The sequence below is a fragment of the Protomyctophum parallelum genome (assembly GCF_964188405.1).
Source record: "Protomyctophum parallelum genome assembly, chromosome: 16".
Lineage (NCBI taxonomy): Eukaryota > Metazoa > Chordata > Actinopteri > Myctophiformes > Myctophidae > Protomyctophum > Protomyctophum parallelum.
The window spans coordinates 36,332,609-36,346,635 of NC_139711.1; the positions used below are offsets into that span (position 1 = coordinate 36,332,609).

The following is a 14,027-nucleotide window of genomic DNA, read 5'->3' on the forward strand; positions in this document are numbered from 1 at the left end:
ATTTCCTGCTTCTTTCATATTGTGCTGCTACAGCATTTATAACTCCTTTTGGAGTATTCTTTATGGTTTCCAATTAACCATATTTCAGAGATATAATTGTGACATTTCTGAAGACGATTTCTTTCCGTAGTCAGTGTTTTTCAAATGATTGTACTGTGGGGGGAATGAATACATTATATCATAGTTATAAAGTTATACATTGTTTATCAAATATAAAATGTTTTATGTTGGCCCACACATTGAATGCATATACATGTCAGTGCTGAAAAACATGAATACAGAAACAATTCTCCATTCCAAGGCAAAGAAAATTGTTATATTGAGGAATTTGCTTGGTTTGTTTTCTGTTCCAAATTGACAAACTATTGTGGAAAAGAACAGCAAGATATTACTCTTTTAATTTACTGCATTTATGATCTAAAAACAATATATACAAAATGTATTAGACTTTTTTCAAAGATAAATGCACAGCAAAAACATAGCATGACATTGCAAGTCCTAGCATAAAATAGACAAATCAAAGATTGTATAGTATTTCTACATTTATCCTTCCCCTTGCCCCTCCTCTTCTTGCTCCTCCCCTTGACTCTCTTGCTCCTCCCCTTTCCCCTCTTGCTCCACCCCTTTCCCCTCTTGCTCCACCCCTTTCCCCTCTTGCTCCTCCCCTTTCCCCTCTTGCTCCTCCCCTGGCCGCTCTTGCTCTTCCCCTTCCTCTTCCTCTTCTTTCTCCTGCAGAAACAGAGGGTGAAACAGCTTGAGAATCAGTAATAAATAATCAACAGAGCCTGTCCATGGGGTATATTCTGCAGTAGATCGTTCCTGATCGTTCAAGGTTCAAGGTCTTTATTAATGTCCCAGAAGGGCAATTAGGTTTACAGCAAGAGTAGTGGTTTAAAACATACAAACAATACAAACAATACAGGACAACAACAGACATGAGACACCGTAGCATAAACAGAGGTCTGGGCGCATCTAGTGCAGGTATAGAATCAAAGATAAAAAATAAGAAAGGCTACATCATGCTTGGTTTTGGAGTGCCAGATGGCCTGGGTTTGCCACATCAGCACAACCCATTCAATGTCAGGTTAGCTAGCCTGTCAATCATAAAAAGCTTGACTTTCAAATAATTCCCTATGCTTGTCTAACCTATACGTGTCATGTCAAACTCCAGCCATCTGCCTGCGCACACAGGCAAAAAACATTAAAACACATGACATTTCTAACATTCATATTTTACTTAAAAACCCTTGACAAATTGTTGTATGAACCACTTTTACCACACGTCTTAGTGTCCTGGGAGCAGGGCTCTGGGGCACTTTGAACACCGGCTGCTGTCTGTCATTGTCCCGTGTCTCTGAAGTGTCTCTACCGTGGCGCGAACAGAACCACACTGTAGCACTGACCACAGCCAGCAGGGTGAGCAGGGCTCCAGCTGCCACAGTGTTGAAGGACAAGTCTGAATGAGATCAGTAGGGAGGTCATTTTATTGTGCTTACATTCAGGTACCCCGTTGCTGCATCAAGACCAAGCTGTCAGTGGTGGAAGATCGTACTCACATGTTGTACTTAATTAAGTAAACACTCTGTTACATACAAAAGTCCAGTATTCAAAATGTACTTGATTAAAAGTACAAAAGTATTCGCATTAAAATATACTTAAGTAGGGCCTACTGAAAGTAAAAGTTCCCATTATGCAGAACATGCTATTTTCAAAGATTTATTTCCAAATGCAAAATGCTTGGAAAGCAGATTAACAAGCAGATCAACTAGCTCAACGTGTCCTGCTGTGAAACGTTGTGAGCTTGTAGATCTGCTATTTTCAATCTGCAGTGGAAAGCCTGCATGGTGACACAAAGTTATTTTCAAATAGCTAAAGTTTAAATGGGGCTGAAGTGGTTGAATGTATGTTTTAACTGGTAACTACAATTTTCTAATAATTGTAAAAAAGAAAAGAAAAAAAGTACTATGTTTGCTTCTGAGATGTAGTTGAGTAATAGTATAAACAATTGGAAATACTCCAGTAAAGTAAAAGCACCTCAACACTTATATATGTATGGTATAAGTAGGCCTAAATGTAACTTTCCCCACTGACAGCTGTCCAACTTTGCTTAGGCCTTAGCTGGGGGAAATTATGCTCTTTGACCTATTGGATAAGTGCACAAAGAAAGGTCACGTCAAGACAAAGGGGAGAAAGTTTCCTTTTACAATTTTCATTTCTTGAAGCACAATTAACTTTTCAAATAATGTTGAATTTAAACATGTTTTCAGACTGAAGGTGATCGATGATTTCAGCTATACTGTACATTTTCAAAGGTTTTAGAAGCTCTGTTTGAACAGAGAGCACACATGACTCTTTGGTCATATATTTTTCTTACCATATCCCTGAGCCAATATCTGTGAATCCATTGCTCCATGAAAGATGACGAGATAGGAGTATAGTATCACCTGCAGATTTTAAGAGTTTATATATGTTTAATTCAAAATTCATTGTGTTACTCTGTTTGAGACTATATAAAAAGAAAATATAATATAAAAGAAAAAAATATTCCTGCACACCTTCCAAGGTCCTGATTGACGAAGGTCCTGTGTGATATAAACATAGCCTACATTTTAATAAATGCAATGCAGAAGTGATCTAATGTGTGTTGATATACTTTTTGGATGTAGCCTACTTACGGGGCTTTGGATTCCCTGCACCACAGAAGATGGTATAAAGCAGTATACTGTGTGCAAAGTTGCACGCGAATAAATGTAAACTAAGCATAGGATACGGGTAGAGTCCATGGTTTGAAGCAATGAAAACAATACAAACTAGAATTGTGTCTAGTGACATTTCTACCTCGGCCTAGTGGGAATAGGCATGCACAATTTCACTGCAATCGGACGCTGTGTTAATGTTTTGCAGCATTTTGTACAAAATGGGCCATTTCTGAAAAGTTTGGAAGCCAATGTTAGCCAATCAGGATGGAATATGAGAAAACAAACAGACCCGTCATGATCACATGACTATATATTTGCGTGAGATTTGGATAAAATCAAAAAATGTGTTTTACATAAATCGATCTCTTGGTTTTACACAGATTGGTGCAGTTATAGGTAAAAACACGAATGGGCCAGTTATAGCACCACCATGAGGCTGACGTGAAAACTCAAGTGGCATAAATTTCTTCTCAGCCTAGTGGGAATGTGCATGCAAAAGCACTGGGTTCATGATTTCAGGCCAACTTTGGAAGGCAATCTTAGCCAATGGGGATGGAATATGGGGAAGCGGACAGGTCCGTGTCGATCACATGACTATAGAGAATAGAGATAGTGTATACCGAGTTGTGTGATGCATGGATGTGTATATAAAGAGATATGTTTTGCAAAAATCGGTCTCATGGTGGCGCTATAACAGGCCATTGTGGAAAGATTGGGGCAGAGGTTCGTCGTTGGCATCCAGGGAATGTGTGTGCACAGTTTGGCATTGACCGGACCAATGGTGCCGGAGATTAGCTGGTAACAGACGGATGGACACACGGATGGAGTGCAAAACACAGCTATGTCATGAACATTTTGATATTTCAAAGCGTCATTTGACAAGTTGCTCTTACTTTCTTGTTGACCTAAAATAACCCTGAAGCCAGGGCCCTGAAACCTTGACAATAAACCGCTTTTCTTTACTCTGTGTCTAGCTGTGTTAAGTGCTATGTATGTACAGTATGTAGTAACAAACAATGTCCACTAGATGGCAAACAACACCCAGTCAGCCTGTCACATACTGTACAATACATCATAAACTGCCTTTTAAAATATTAATGTTGTATTTTGAATACAACATTAACAAATCTGCAATGTTGCTTGTAGTTATAGTTTCCAGAAACACACTGGGACATATCACTGCTAAAGAAAATAGAAAAGAAAGGCATGATCACTGGGTTTAATGCGTGAGTGAGTGTGTTAATAGCACATTAAGCACCTTGTCACAGGTGCTTATGCTGTTGAGTGTACTGTATAAGCATGCTCTTTGGGGTATGTCAATAAGTGCATTCAGTTAACAATTCACAATTAGAATTATGCTGAAATCAATGTGTATAGGCCACAGTAGCTCTCACAGTAGAATGTGAATCATTGTTTGTTTCATGATGAATGCAAATTATGAATGTTCAAGCCATAGGGCAATCTAACCAGTCTGTTCTGAGCAGTTATCATGGGAGATGTTTTGTCCTTATTTCTTCATAACATGTAGCACAATACTTCATACAATCTAATGAGTCAACCTTTGGCACAGCAAAATGTCACAAAACCAGTTGTATTACTCACATTATGACATTCAATAAATTGCACAATGTACTTGACATTGCTGAATTTGTGTGATAGTGAAGCTGTAAATGAGACAGAGCCTACCTTAAGGAATCTACTATTTGTATGTGAGCGCCGCGGGAGCGTATATCCTATGTGTTCTTGTTGTGGACACGCCGGACAGTAACGGTTGTCCTGGGTGTCACTCATTTCTCAACCCCATGGGACTGTGGTGTCATGATAGCTCTTATCAAAGGGCTACATTCGGTAGGTCTATAGAACAGTGACTTCCAACCTGTGGGCCGGGGACCACTGGTGGGCCAATATTGCAAGTGGGCCCCCAAATAAAAGGCAAAACTCTTATGATTTTAATGATATTATAACGTTAATACAAGAAATACAAATAAAAAGATGAATGTAAAATATATCTCATGTTTATTTTTGTTTATGTTTATTCAACTTTCAGCATGATCACAGGTTTTAAAAGACAGAGGTGCCATTAAAAACACTATTATTTTGCCGATCACAGATATAAAACTTCAAATCTAAAATGCAATAGCCTATCTAAAAATCCAAATGGTGTAAAACTCAAATCAAAAATCCACTATCATTTAAAGGTATATTCAGTGATTTCACTTAATTCAAATATCACTTATTTTTTCGTTTTGTTGTGATAATCCTCCCTACTATAGAGTGTGCTGACCATATAAGGAGTTCCTCCCTGTCCCCAGTTAACCCCTGGGGGTCAAAAAACCTTAGGTTTCGTTTTTGACTCTCTATCCTGATTGGACGAAAGGCTGGGTCCCACAGCCAAAAACGAAACCTAAGGTTTTTTGAGTGAAATCACTGAATATACCTTTAATCTCATGGTATTTCTTCCTAAAAGCCTAAAAACCTGTGACACTGATAAATTGAAACTTAAGTTTACTAGATCAGTTCCATTGATCCAATTTGGAACACGGTTGATTGATTGATTGATTGATCATTAATAAACTGTGGTCAGATGGGTGGGCCACAAACACTTTTACAAGTTGGCCCTGAATGTGATCCAGGAAGGTTTGGGAACCCCCTGCTCTAGAAAAGGCATTGGGTCTGCAGCTTGGAAGATGAAAGGAGGTAGTATGGACGTCCCTTAAATTTTTGATAAGATCCTGTTTTAGACTAAAAACACTCAAAGCTTTCTAAGAGTAATGACTTGTGTTGGTTCAGGGAGTGGTCAGTGGTTGGTTGGCAGTATACCAGTACTGCCTTGTTTCCTGTCGTGTGTGTGTGTGTGTGTGTGTGTGTGTGTGTGTGTGTGTGTGTGTGTGTGTGTGTGTGTGTGCATGCGCGCGCGCTGGCTCTCTCTTTTGAGTAACCATCCTGTGGGATGAAAAACCAAGTGTGAGATGAAATGTTGAGGACATATTAATGAGCCTCTGCTTTCTTTGACTATTTTCACATCATGAAACTATAGTCTACACAGTAAACTGAGTTACTGACCTTTTTGTTTGTATATTTGTCTCGAAATTCCCACAAATACAGTACTAGCATATAAGGTACATTGTATCTTGCAGACAAGAATCCGCACAAAATCCTGTATCAAGATATACGTTTGTTGTCTCAATGTTGAAAGTTATAACTTCAATCAAGTGTACAGGTTTATTTTAGTTTGTCTTTTTTTTTTGTCATCCATCAAAAACCTTTGAGCCTGTGTGCTGGCCTCTGTTTCATAACCAAGTAGGCATTACACTGAGGAGACTCCAAATGGATTATCACTGTATACCTAAAATAGGACATTTATGGTCAACCGGTTGCATATACAAATGCATAGGCTATAAATTACGTAGGCTAAGTTGCCATAATATTTACTGTAACACTGAAATCTTCAATTAACATTAACTACACAGTACAAAAACACACTACATCACTTGGAGTGACTATGATGACGATGCTGTTTATGGAAACCTCGTAAGAGATTGTTTGTTGCTGTGTGTCATTGAAATACTGGGACAAACAGTTTCAACAGAGGGACAGTAATAGTATACAGAACATACTGGTCTGGATGTGTGTGTACATAGAATGTAAACAAGGGGGCCTGGGCCATGGCTCAGCAGTCCAGGCACCTGGGCCGGTGGTCCGGTCTGGCAGCATGTTGCGGCCCGGGTTCAGGTCCCGAGCCCATCGGCCTTTGCTATGTGTCTTCCCCGGTCTCTCTCCCTCTTTCCTGTCTAGTTACTGTACCCTACTGTATATCAATAGAGGCAAAAAGACAAAAATCAAAAAAAAGGTAAACAAGGGGACGAATGTGGAGAGGTGCGTGGCTTGAAACAGTTTGGTCCTAACATAATTAATGTAAGCTGTCTTGCAAACGTATACATGAGACAGTCCCACACATAACACAACCCAACCAGCCTAACATCAGACTAGTTTGAAACAAAGTCCACTCTGTCCACATTTATCATCTTCCCTCTGTGGAGTTACAAGATAATTAACTTTAACATCCTAAAACCCTATACTTCATTGACCGGAGTCCCCCAGGGGTCTATAAGGCCCCTTCCCTTTGCACCCTCTATCCCTTTGCCGAAAATAACCAATATACAAGCTCGCCACAACACAAAGGTAGATTGGCTGTTTTGGCAGAATGTTCACCCCAGGATCCTGGATACGGGTTTAAGTTGTTAAGCAACATCGCTATCAAAAGTCCCTTGTCGGCTGGATTTGGACAGCAAGGTCATCTTTGATCTTGTCCCTGAAGAGGATGAATACATCTGGTTTCGTGATGATGATGATGACGATGACAGAGTCTTAGAGTCACCTCTGCAACACAAGGCGTTCCTCACTTTTCCCCTGAAGTCGTCCGACACATAGTAGAAGATGAACGGATCGATGCAACTGTTGAACGTGCTAACCGCTAAGCTAACCATGTAGGGTAGGTAGATATCCTCTCCATCGCCTATCAGGGAGCTGTCATTGTAGGTTAGGAGAAGAAGGATATTGCATGGCAGCAAGCACACAATGAACACCACCAAGACCAACACTGTCACTCTCACCGCATGGGCGTAACGCTCGCCTCCGGCCACCAGGGTGCGCAATACGGAACCGTAGCAGAATAGGATGACAAGGAAGGGTAGCAGGAAGCATACAGTGAAGATGGTCACGAAATAGGGCAGGAAGTAGTTCTCCTGCTCTTCCTCAGGAAGGGCGTCATGGCAGGTGGTTATTTGCAGCTCGTCCAACACGTACGATTGCTGAGACATCAGCAGCGGCAGCATGGCGGCTATCACCACTACCCACACCCCCACACTCATGTAGAGAGACATGCGCTTGCTGCGTAGAGTCTTTGCACCAAATGGGTGCACTAGTGCTACGTAGCGGTCTAATGCCACCAGCATAAGGCACAGCACGCAGCCATACATGTTCCCATAGAACAGTGCCATGACGACGCGACAGAAAGGCTCGCCAAATTCCCAGTTGTTTCCCTTGAAGTGGTACACGATGCGAAAGGGGAGCACGAGCAGGAGCATGAAGTCGGTGGCCGTGAGGTTTATAAGCAGCGTGGTGGACGGCAGTTTCTTTGTCCTGAACACCAGAATCCACAGAGCCAGCAGGTTGGCCGGCAGGCCGACGGTGAAGGCAATCAGGTAGAGGATGGGGATGTAGAGGTTGGTGGAGGGTGCCTGGATCTGTTTCAGCGACTTCTCTGTCAGGGTGGTGAAGTTGCACTTCGTTATATGCTTGAAAGCCCTTAGACCTGTTGAATGGATGAGATAGAATGAATGGTTTAGTTGAGCAAATAATTCGGAACTCCTAGAATTGATGTATCATGTATATAAAGTCGTTTTTTTACGCCGTGGCTATAGTAGGTGGTCTGTCTGCCTGTCTGTAGGTTTGTCTGTCCAGGGCTATCTCACTTAGTCTAGTAGCCAACCCATAGAGCCCCATTGTGTGTTGAGTACACCAAGGTTTTATGTAAGAAATGTTTAGTATGGGTCCCCAGCATGTAGAAACTGGCGGATGCTACCTTGCAATTTTCATAATTGGCATAATATGTGAGCATACCATTAACAACCTATAGAAGGCAAAATATTCAAAATGTCATCATGCTTTATGTAGCATGTGATGTGTCAAACTAGGGGGTTTTCATGATGCTGAATCCATTCCAAGCATTAGTTTTGCAAAAAAACACTGGGCTAAAAACGGCCAATGTCGTCATCACAAATTGATGATGTCAGCACATTTGTGGGCATGGCCGTTTTAAGCCCAATGAGTGTTTTTTTGCTAAACTAATTCCTAAAATGGATTCAGCATCATGAAAACCCCTTAGTTTGACACGTCACATGCTAGATAAAGCATGATGACATTTTGAATATTTTGCCTTCTGTTAATGGTATGGTCACATATTATGCCAATTATGAAGATTGCTCAACATATACAAGGTAGCATCCGGCAGTTTCTACATGCTGGGGACCCATACTAAACATTTCTAACATAAAACGTTGGTGTACTCAACATGTCCGGGTTCATTTTTTGGCTACTAGGGTAACTGCTTGATCATTAATCATCAATGCAGGTGGAAAGCGATGACAGGCATTCCTTTAATAAAAAAGCACACTTTCTTCACATCATTCCATCAACATCATGGAAATATGTGAACTGATTCACTGTGTTCCCTGTGTCTGTAAGATCTACTAGAAACATGCCGTCAGAATATTAATACATTGGCAGATTTAATTAATAATTGGTATTTCGTTAGTACTGTATATGGAAAACAAAACAGATTAAAGCACACAGCCTTGAGATGTTCCTGCATCAGTGGTAGTTCCACTGCACCTCACTCTATGTGGTCGATCTGAGGAACTCTAAAATCATCTCTCTTTTATTCAGAGTATCTGTAGAGTACATCAAAGTATAGCTTATTTCGGCTACAAGCGGAACTAAAATCTAAGGTATAGCGAGGGTATAGCGTGACATCATCATACCCGGAAGTTATGCCGGAAGGAGTGGCTAAAAACAACTTTCTGGCCTGTCAGTCCTGTCTGATTGCATTACACTACATTACTCACTTTGACACTCACTTTGACACTCACTTTATGCATGTGCATACCCTCTATAAAAAGCTGGTTGTCCAATAATGTTCAACTTTTATAACTTGTATTGTTCTATCTGTATCTTGTTTTTTTGTTGTTGCCCCCTGCATCTCTTCCCGAAAAGGACTACAATGGAAATTGACTTTTTGTGCATTTGTCCTTTTGAATTAATTTTCAATAATGTATTCCAGCTGTCTAGAGCTGTCTTAAAAGCTCTTCTCCTTAAAAGGGAATTGTGGCATGTATCTGGTTTAAAAACAACAATACATCAATTGTTGCTCTCCGGAAAGACTCCAAAGGAGCCTTTATGATGACCGTTTGCTCTCTCAAAAGGTTATCAGTCAACACTATGCTGTTGAATACACCACTTGAAAGCTCTTTACATCATTACTGTCCGAAGATCACGATACATTTATAACCCGAAGCATGTTTCCTTGCAAGGGTTTTATTTTTGGGGGCGGTGTGAACAATTATGCTCCAACAAATTATCAATTATGATTTTATTTTGTAAAGTTACAATGATGGCTAATATCATCAGTGATTTGCCATAGTGAGTTATGCTTTGTTCATCATAGCAGGTGGCATCAGTCAAATACTGGAAATCTCATTTTTGAATAGAACTATTGGAACCCATGCTTTATATCCATGATATAACATGGCTCTCCTGAGGATCACCGTGCCCATCCATGTCTCAACCTTGTTGTGGGACTTAGCCTTAAGAATGGAAATAATGTGCTCAGTGCTATGTACAGTAGGTAACAGCAATTGTGTGTACTACTAAATGTCTTATTATCTGACTTGATACTAGAATACTATTATTATAACTAGAAAATGTGCTCTGTAGACTAGAGCATATATCTGCTGTCTGGAGAAAACCTCATAACTCCAAAATGTTCATTTTTAAGGAAATGAAAAAATATAAGTTTTTAAGACCTTATATTTTTTAAATGATGCAATACTGCCTCATCAAAGTTGGTGTTGTGACTTTAGATGTTGTCAATTACTTGCATGAGAAGGAGAGAGGTGGTGGAGGTTTCTCTCTTCTTTTTTTTGCCTTTATTTTATATATTTTATGGAGGGACCGACAGTAGGCTGACAGGAAATGGGGAGAGAGATGGAATAAAATCAAAAACCTCGGAAATTGAGTTATGAGGTTTCCTCTGCCAAGGTGTGTCCACACTCCCGTTTTTGCCAATCAATGTGACAAGGTAATCAGTGCAACTTTCGTGTTGTTCAAATCCATTTCTGCCAACAGACAAAAACATTACGTCCTTGGTGGAGGTAATACGCTAAACAGGAAACATTACGATCAGAGCATAATTATGTCACCTGCATTTCCACAGTACTTTACTGGTCAGTGACTTGTGTGTGACACACACACACACACACACACACACACACACACACACACACACACACACACACACACACACACACACACTTTGGCCTACAGTACTGTATACATCTGAACTCTGACTCCAGCTAAGTGGACAGTGTATGAGTCATTAAGTGCTAACAACATAATTGGGGGGAATAGTTTGAACATAACACACCATTACCATGAAAATTGTGGGAAAATTCCTCTGAAAAGTATGGCATGACTGTTAGGGGGCCCATGTCTCATGTAGACTATCGCAATGACTGGTAGGGGGCCTGTCTCATGTAGACTATCGTATCATGACTGGACTGTCTCATGTAGACTATCGCAATGACTGGTAGGGGGCCTGTCTCATGTAGACTATCGTATCATGACTGGCCTGTCTCATGTAGACTATCGTAAACAAAATCACAGCAATAAAATAATATATGCACTCTCCCTCTTTTGCTTTCTCCCCTTTCCCTCTTTATCTCTCTAGCTTTCTGATTGCTTTCACCTCACCTCACGTCTTTCTTTCTTTCTTTCTTTCTTTCTTTCTTTCTTTCTTTCTTTCTTTCTTTCTTTCTATCGTTCTTTCTTTCTTTCTTTCTTTCTTTCTTTCTTTCTTTCTTTCTTTGATACAGTATGTTTCCTTACACATATTCAGAAAACATGCATACAGTACATATAGCCTCCATCTAAAGTGAGGACAAGAAAGCAAGGGATTCGAACTCACGGATACCCATTCCTGAACACTCCTCGGTAGAGTTGGATGAACATCCAGTGAAGTGAACCGACAGGAAGGCGAGTAAGGACAGGGTCCAAACGAGCCCAGGCATGGTGCTGCTGGAGAATCTCATTGTAAAGTTCCCACACAAACTGCAAGAAAACTGCAGTTCACCTCAGATTACAGTTTACAAGCACGGGACGAATCCTCTCTCTGTTCCCCTTTCCACCGATATGTTCTATAACCACTGTCAGCTGTGAGGGAGGAGTGAAAGTTGAATTCAGTCTGATGCCTTGGCTCAGACCCTGTCCACGTTCAGTTGACAATGCTTGTTCCTTCTCCCTCGTCTCCTCGATATGCTCAGCAAGTCGACTTCAACAGACTGATTCAGCTCAGAACTCCGCTAATGGAACCCAGCTGTGGGGCCCTATGACATGTGGTTGCGTATGTGTGCGAGAGAGAGAGAGAGAGAGAGAGAGAGAGAGAGAGAGAGAGAGAGAGAGAGAGAGAGAGAGACAGAGAGAGACAGAGAGAGAGAGAGAGAGAGAGTTGGCATTTCAGCCTTGCTTACTCATATGGAAACACAAGCATCCAGTGTGACTGAAATGTGACTGTTTGACCTCTGGGGAATTATGACTGTTTGACCTCTGGGGGCTACCGTGATGTTTTTACAATTTTGTCAATTACACAGTGACCCCACATATACTCTCTAAGACAGATATCCACTCCGGATCTCCATAAGTGACCTCTGTCTTTGTTCTCTATCCAATCTACATCTCTATCTCCATTCCTTCCTTCCTTCCTCTCCTCCTCCCTCTCTCCCTCTATTTCTCTTCTTCTCCCTCGCTCACCATGCGTGCCTGTACCACACAAGGCCAGATAAGCACATTTCCTGTATTCACAGTAGTTTCGTCTGTGCAAAACATCAGTTATGAAACAACTGTTTCTCATATTACTTTTTTCGACACACACTGAGAATGCAATTATTCTCAGAAATATAGTCTACTACAGAAAGTCTACTCTCTGTAGATTTTTACTTTAAAGGGATAGTTCACCCGCAAAATAACCTTTTTCTTATTTTTTATCCCACGATTTTGCAACCCAGTTTTCCACCCAGTGTCAATTATCTAATGTAATCCTGGGCGCTACACTTCCTCTGACAACCTTCTTTTCAGTTGACGGGGGTGAGTTTCTCCCAGCCGGACGTAGCACGTGGAAGGAACACGTTATTCCTTTCGCCTCCATTAGGCAGGGGGAGGTAGTTTTAGAGACAATGATTACTGCATGTTTTTGTGAGGGACACGGAGAGAACATGCAAACTCCACACAGAAAGGCCCTTTTGCCAAACCCATCTCGGGTATGGGCACTGATGACGTGGAGGAGAGAACACACCCCCAGCACCCACAGCGTCCCCAGCGGGAATTTAACCCAGGACGACAGCACTACCGACTGTGCCACCGTGCCTAACTTTTTTTCTATCGCCCCATGGAGACTTTAATTCATGGAATTTTGTTTGACTTTTTGTCACATTCCTAAGTGAATAATTTGATGACCAGCTCGCTATGCTCCCTATACTCCCTATGGAGACACAAAGGAGACCATATAGGGAACCACTGCTGGTCATATTATTGGCTTAGAGACAAAAAAATCTCCATGAATTCAAGTCTCCATGGGGTGAGTAATCGATAGAAAAAAAAATATTTTGAGGGTGAACTATCCCTTTAATATAGATTAAACCAACAACAGATCAAACACTTTTATTATTCCCCAGGGTGGGATTCAGGGTGTTACATACAGAGTATAAGGAAGTATAAGTATAAGAGTATATAAAACAATTAAAAAAACAAGAATGACTCAGTCATAACTGCCTTGTGCAGAAAGCTGTTTATTAACATCTACATACAGTATAATCAATAAATACAACTTTAGTACAATCAGTACTAAAGTTGTTCCACTAAGGCCTTGCAGCGTACTGTATAGCCTATCACTGCCCACCGCCCTCATACGTCCTCTTTGGGGGGGGGGGGGGGGTAACTACCTGTCAGTGTAGCCTGGGCATTTCATTTCGGTATATGATCCGGGCTGGAGCCGGATGATATGCTTACGTCATGTTGTAGGCAATGGTTTGCCTACAACAAACAGGAAGAACAGGCGGCGACAACTTCCTTTTCCCTCTCAATAAAAGCTCTCGCTTACGAGAGCTTTTATTGAGAGGGAAAAGGAAGTTGCCGCCGCCTGTTCATCCTGTCTGGCGACTACAAAACAATACTACAACATGACGTAACCACATCATCCGGCGATGATGCGAGGTTAGTCAGTGGGGAGTGTTGGCTGGGAGGAGAAGTAGGACTAAGGCCCTATACGTCCTCTCTAAGGGGGGGGGGGGGTACTACCTGTGAGTGGGGAGTGTTGGCTGATGAATGAATATCAACAACCTAATACATCCTAATACTGGGGGGTCAAATTATGACAGGCAATTCCTGCTGTCAAAATATGACCCCCCCAGTCAAAAAACACTTTGTTTGAAATAGACACTCATGCTTTCCAAGGAGTGATTTGGGGTCCTAAGGATTAATACGAAATGAATATCAACA

General features: G+C 41.2%; 3 protein-coding genes across 3 annotated transcripts in view; all 3 read right to left on the minus strand.

Annotated features, from left to right (window-relative positions):
- LOC310873003 (leukocyte cell-derived chemotaxin-2-like) overlaps positions 1 to 14,027 on the minus strand; it is a 111,993-nt gene that overhangs the window by 3,419 nt on the left and 94,547 nt on the right. The gene's annotated exons all lie outside the window — the stretch shown is intronic.
- Positions 544 to 4,445, minus strand: LOC310873770 (uncharacterized protein; the record flags this gene model as incomplete). The annotated part of the gene is made up of 5 exons (XM_083786323.1): positions 4,386 to 4,445; positions 2,556 to 2,582; positions 2,375 to 2,444; positions 1,278 to 1,456; positions 544 to 729 (listed from the first exon to the last, which is right to left on the minus strand). Exons 3-5 carry the CDS (start codon positions 2,403 to 2,405, stop codon positions 544 to 546), a joined length of 396 nt encoding a protein of 131 aa, XP_083642449.1. The 5' UTR covers positions 2,406 to 2,444; positions 2,556 to 2,582; positions 4,386 to 4,445.
- LOC310873435 (proteinase-activated receptor 4) lies at positions 6,585 to 11,859 on the minus strand. The gene is made up of 2 exons (XM_083785807.1): positions 11,443 to 11,859; positions 6,585 to 8,013 (listed from the first exon to the last, which is right to left on the minus strand). The coding sequence occupies exons 1-2, from the start codon at positions 11,564 to 11,566 to the stop codon at positions 6,941 to 6,943; spliced, it is 1,197 nt and encodes a 398-aa protein (XP_083641933.1). The 5' UTR covers positions 11,567 to 11,859; the 3' UTR covers positions 6,585 to 6,940.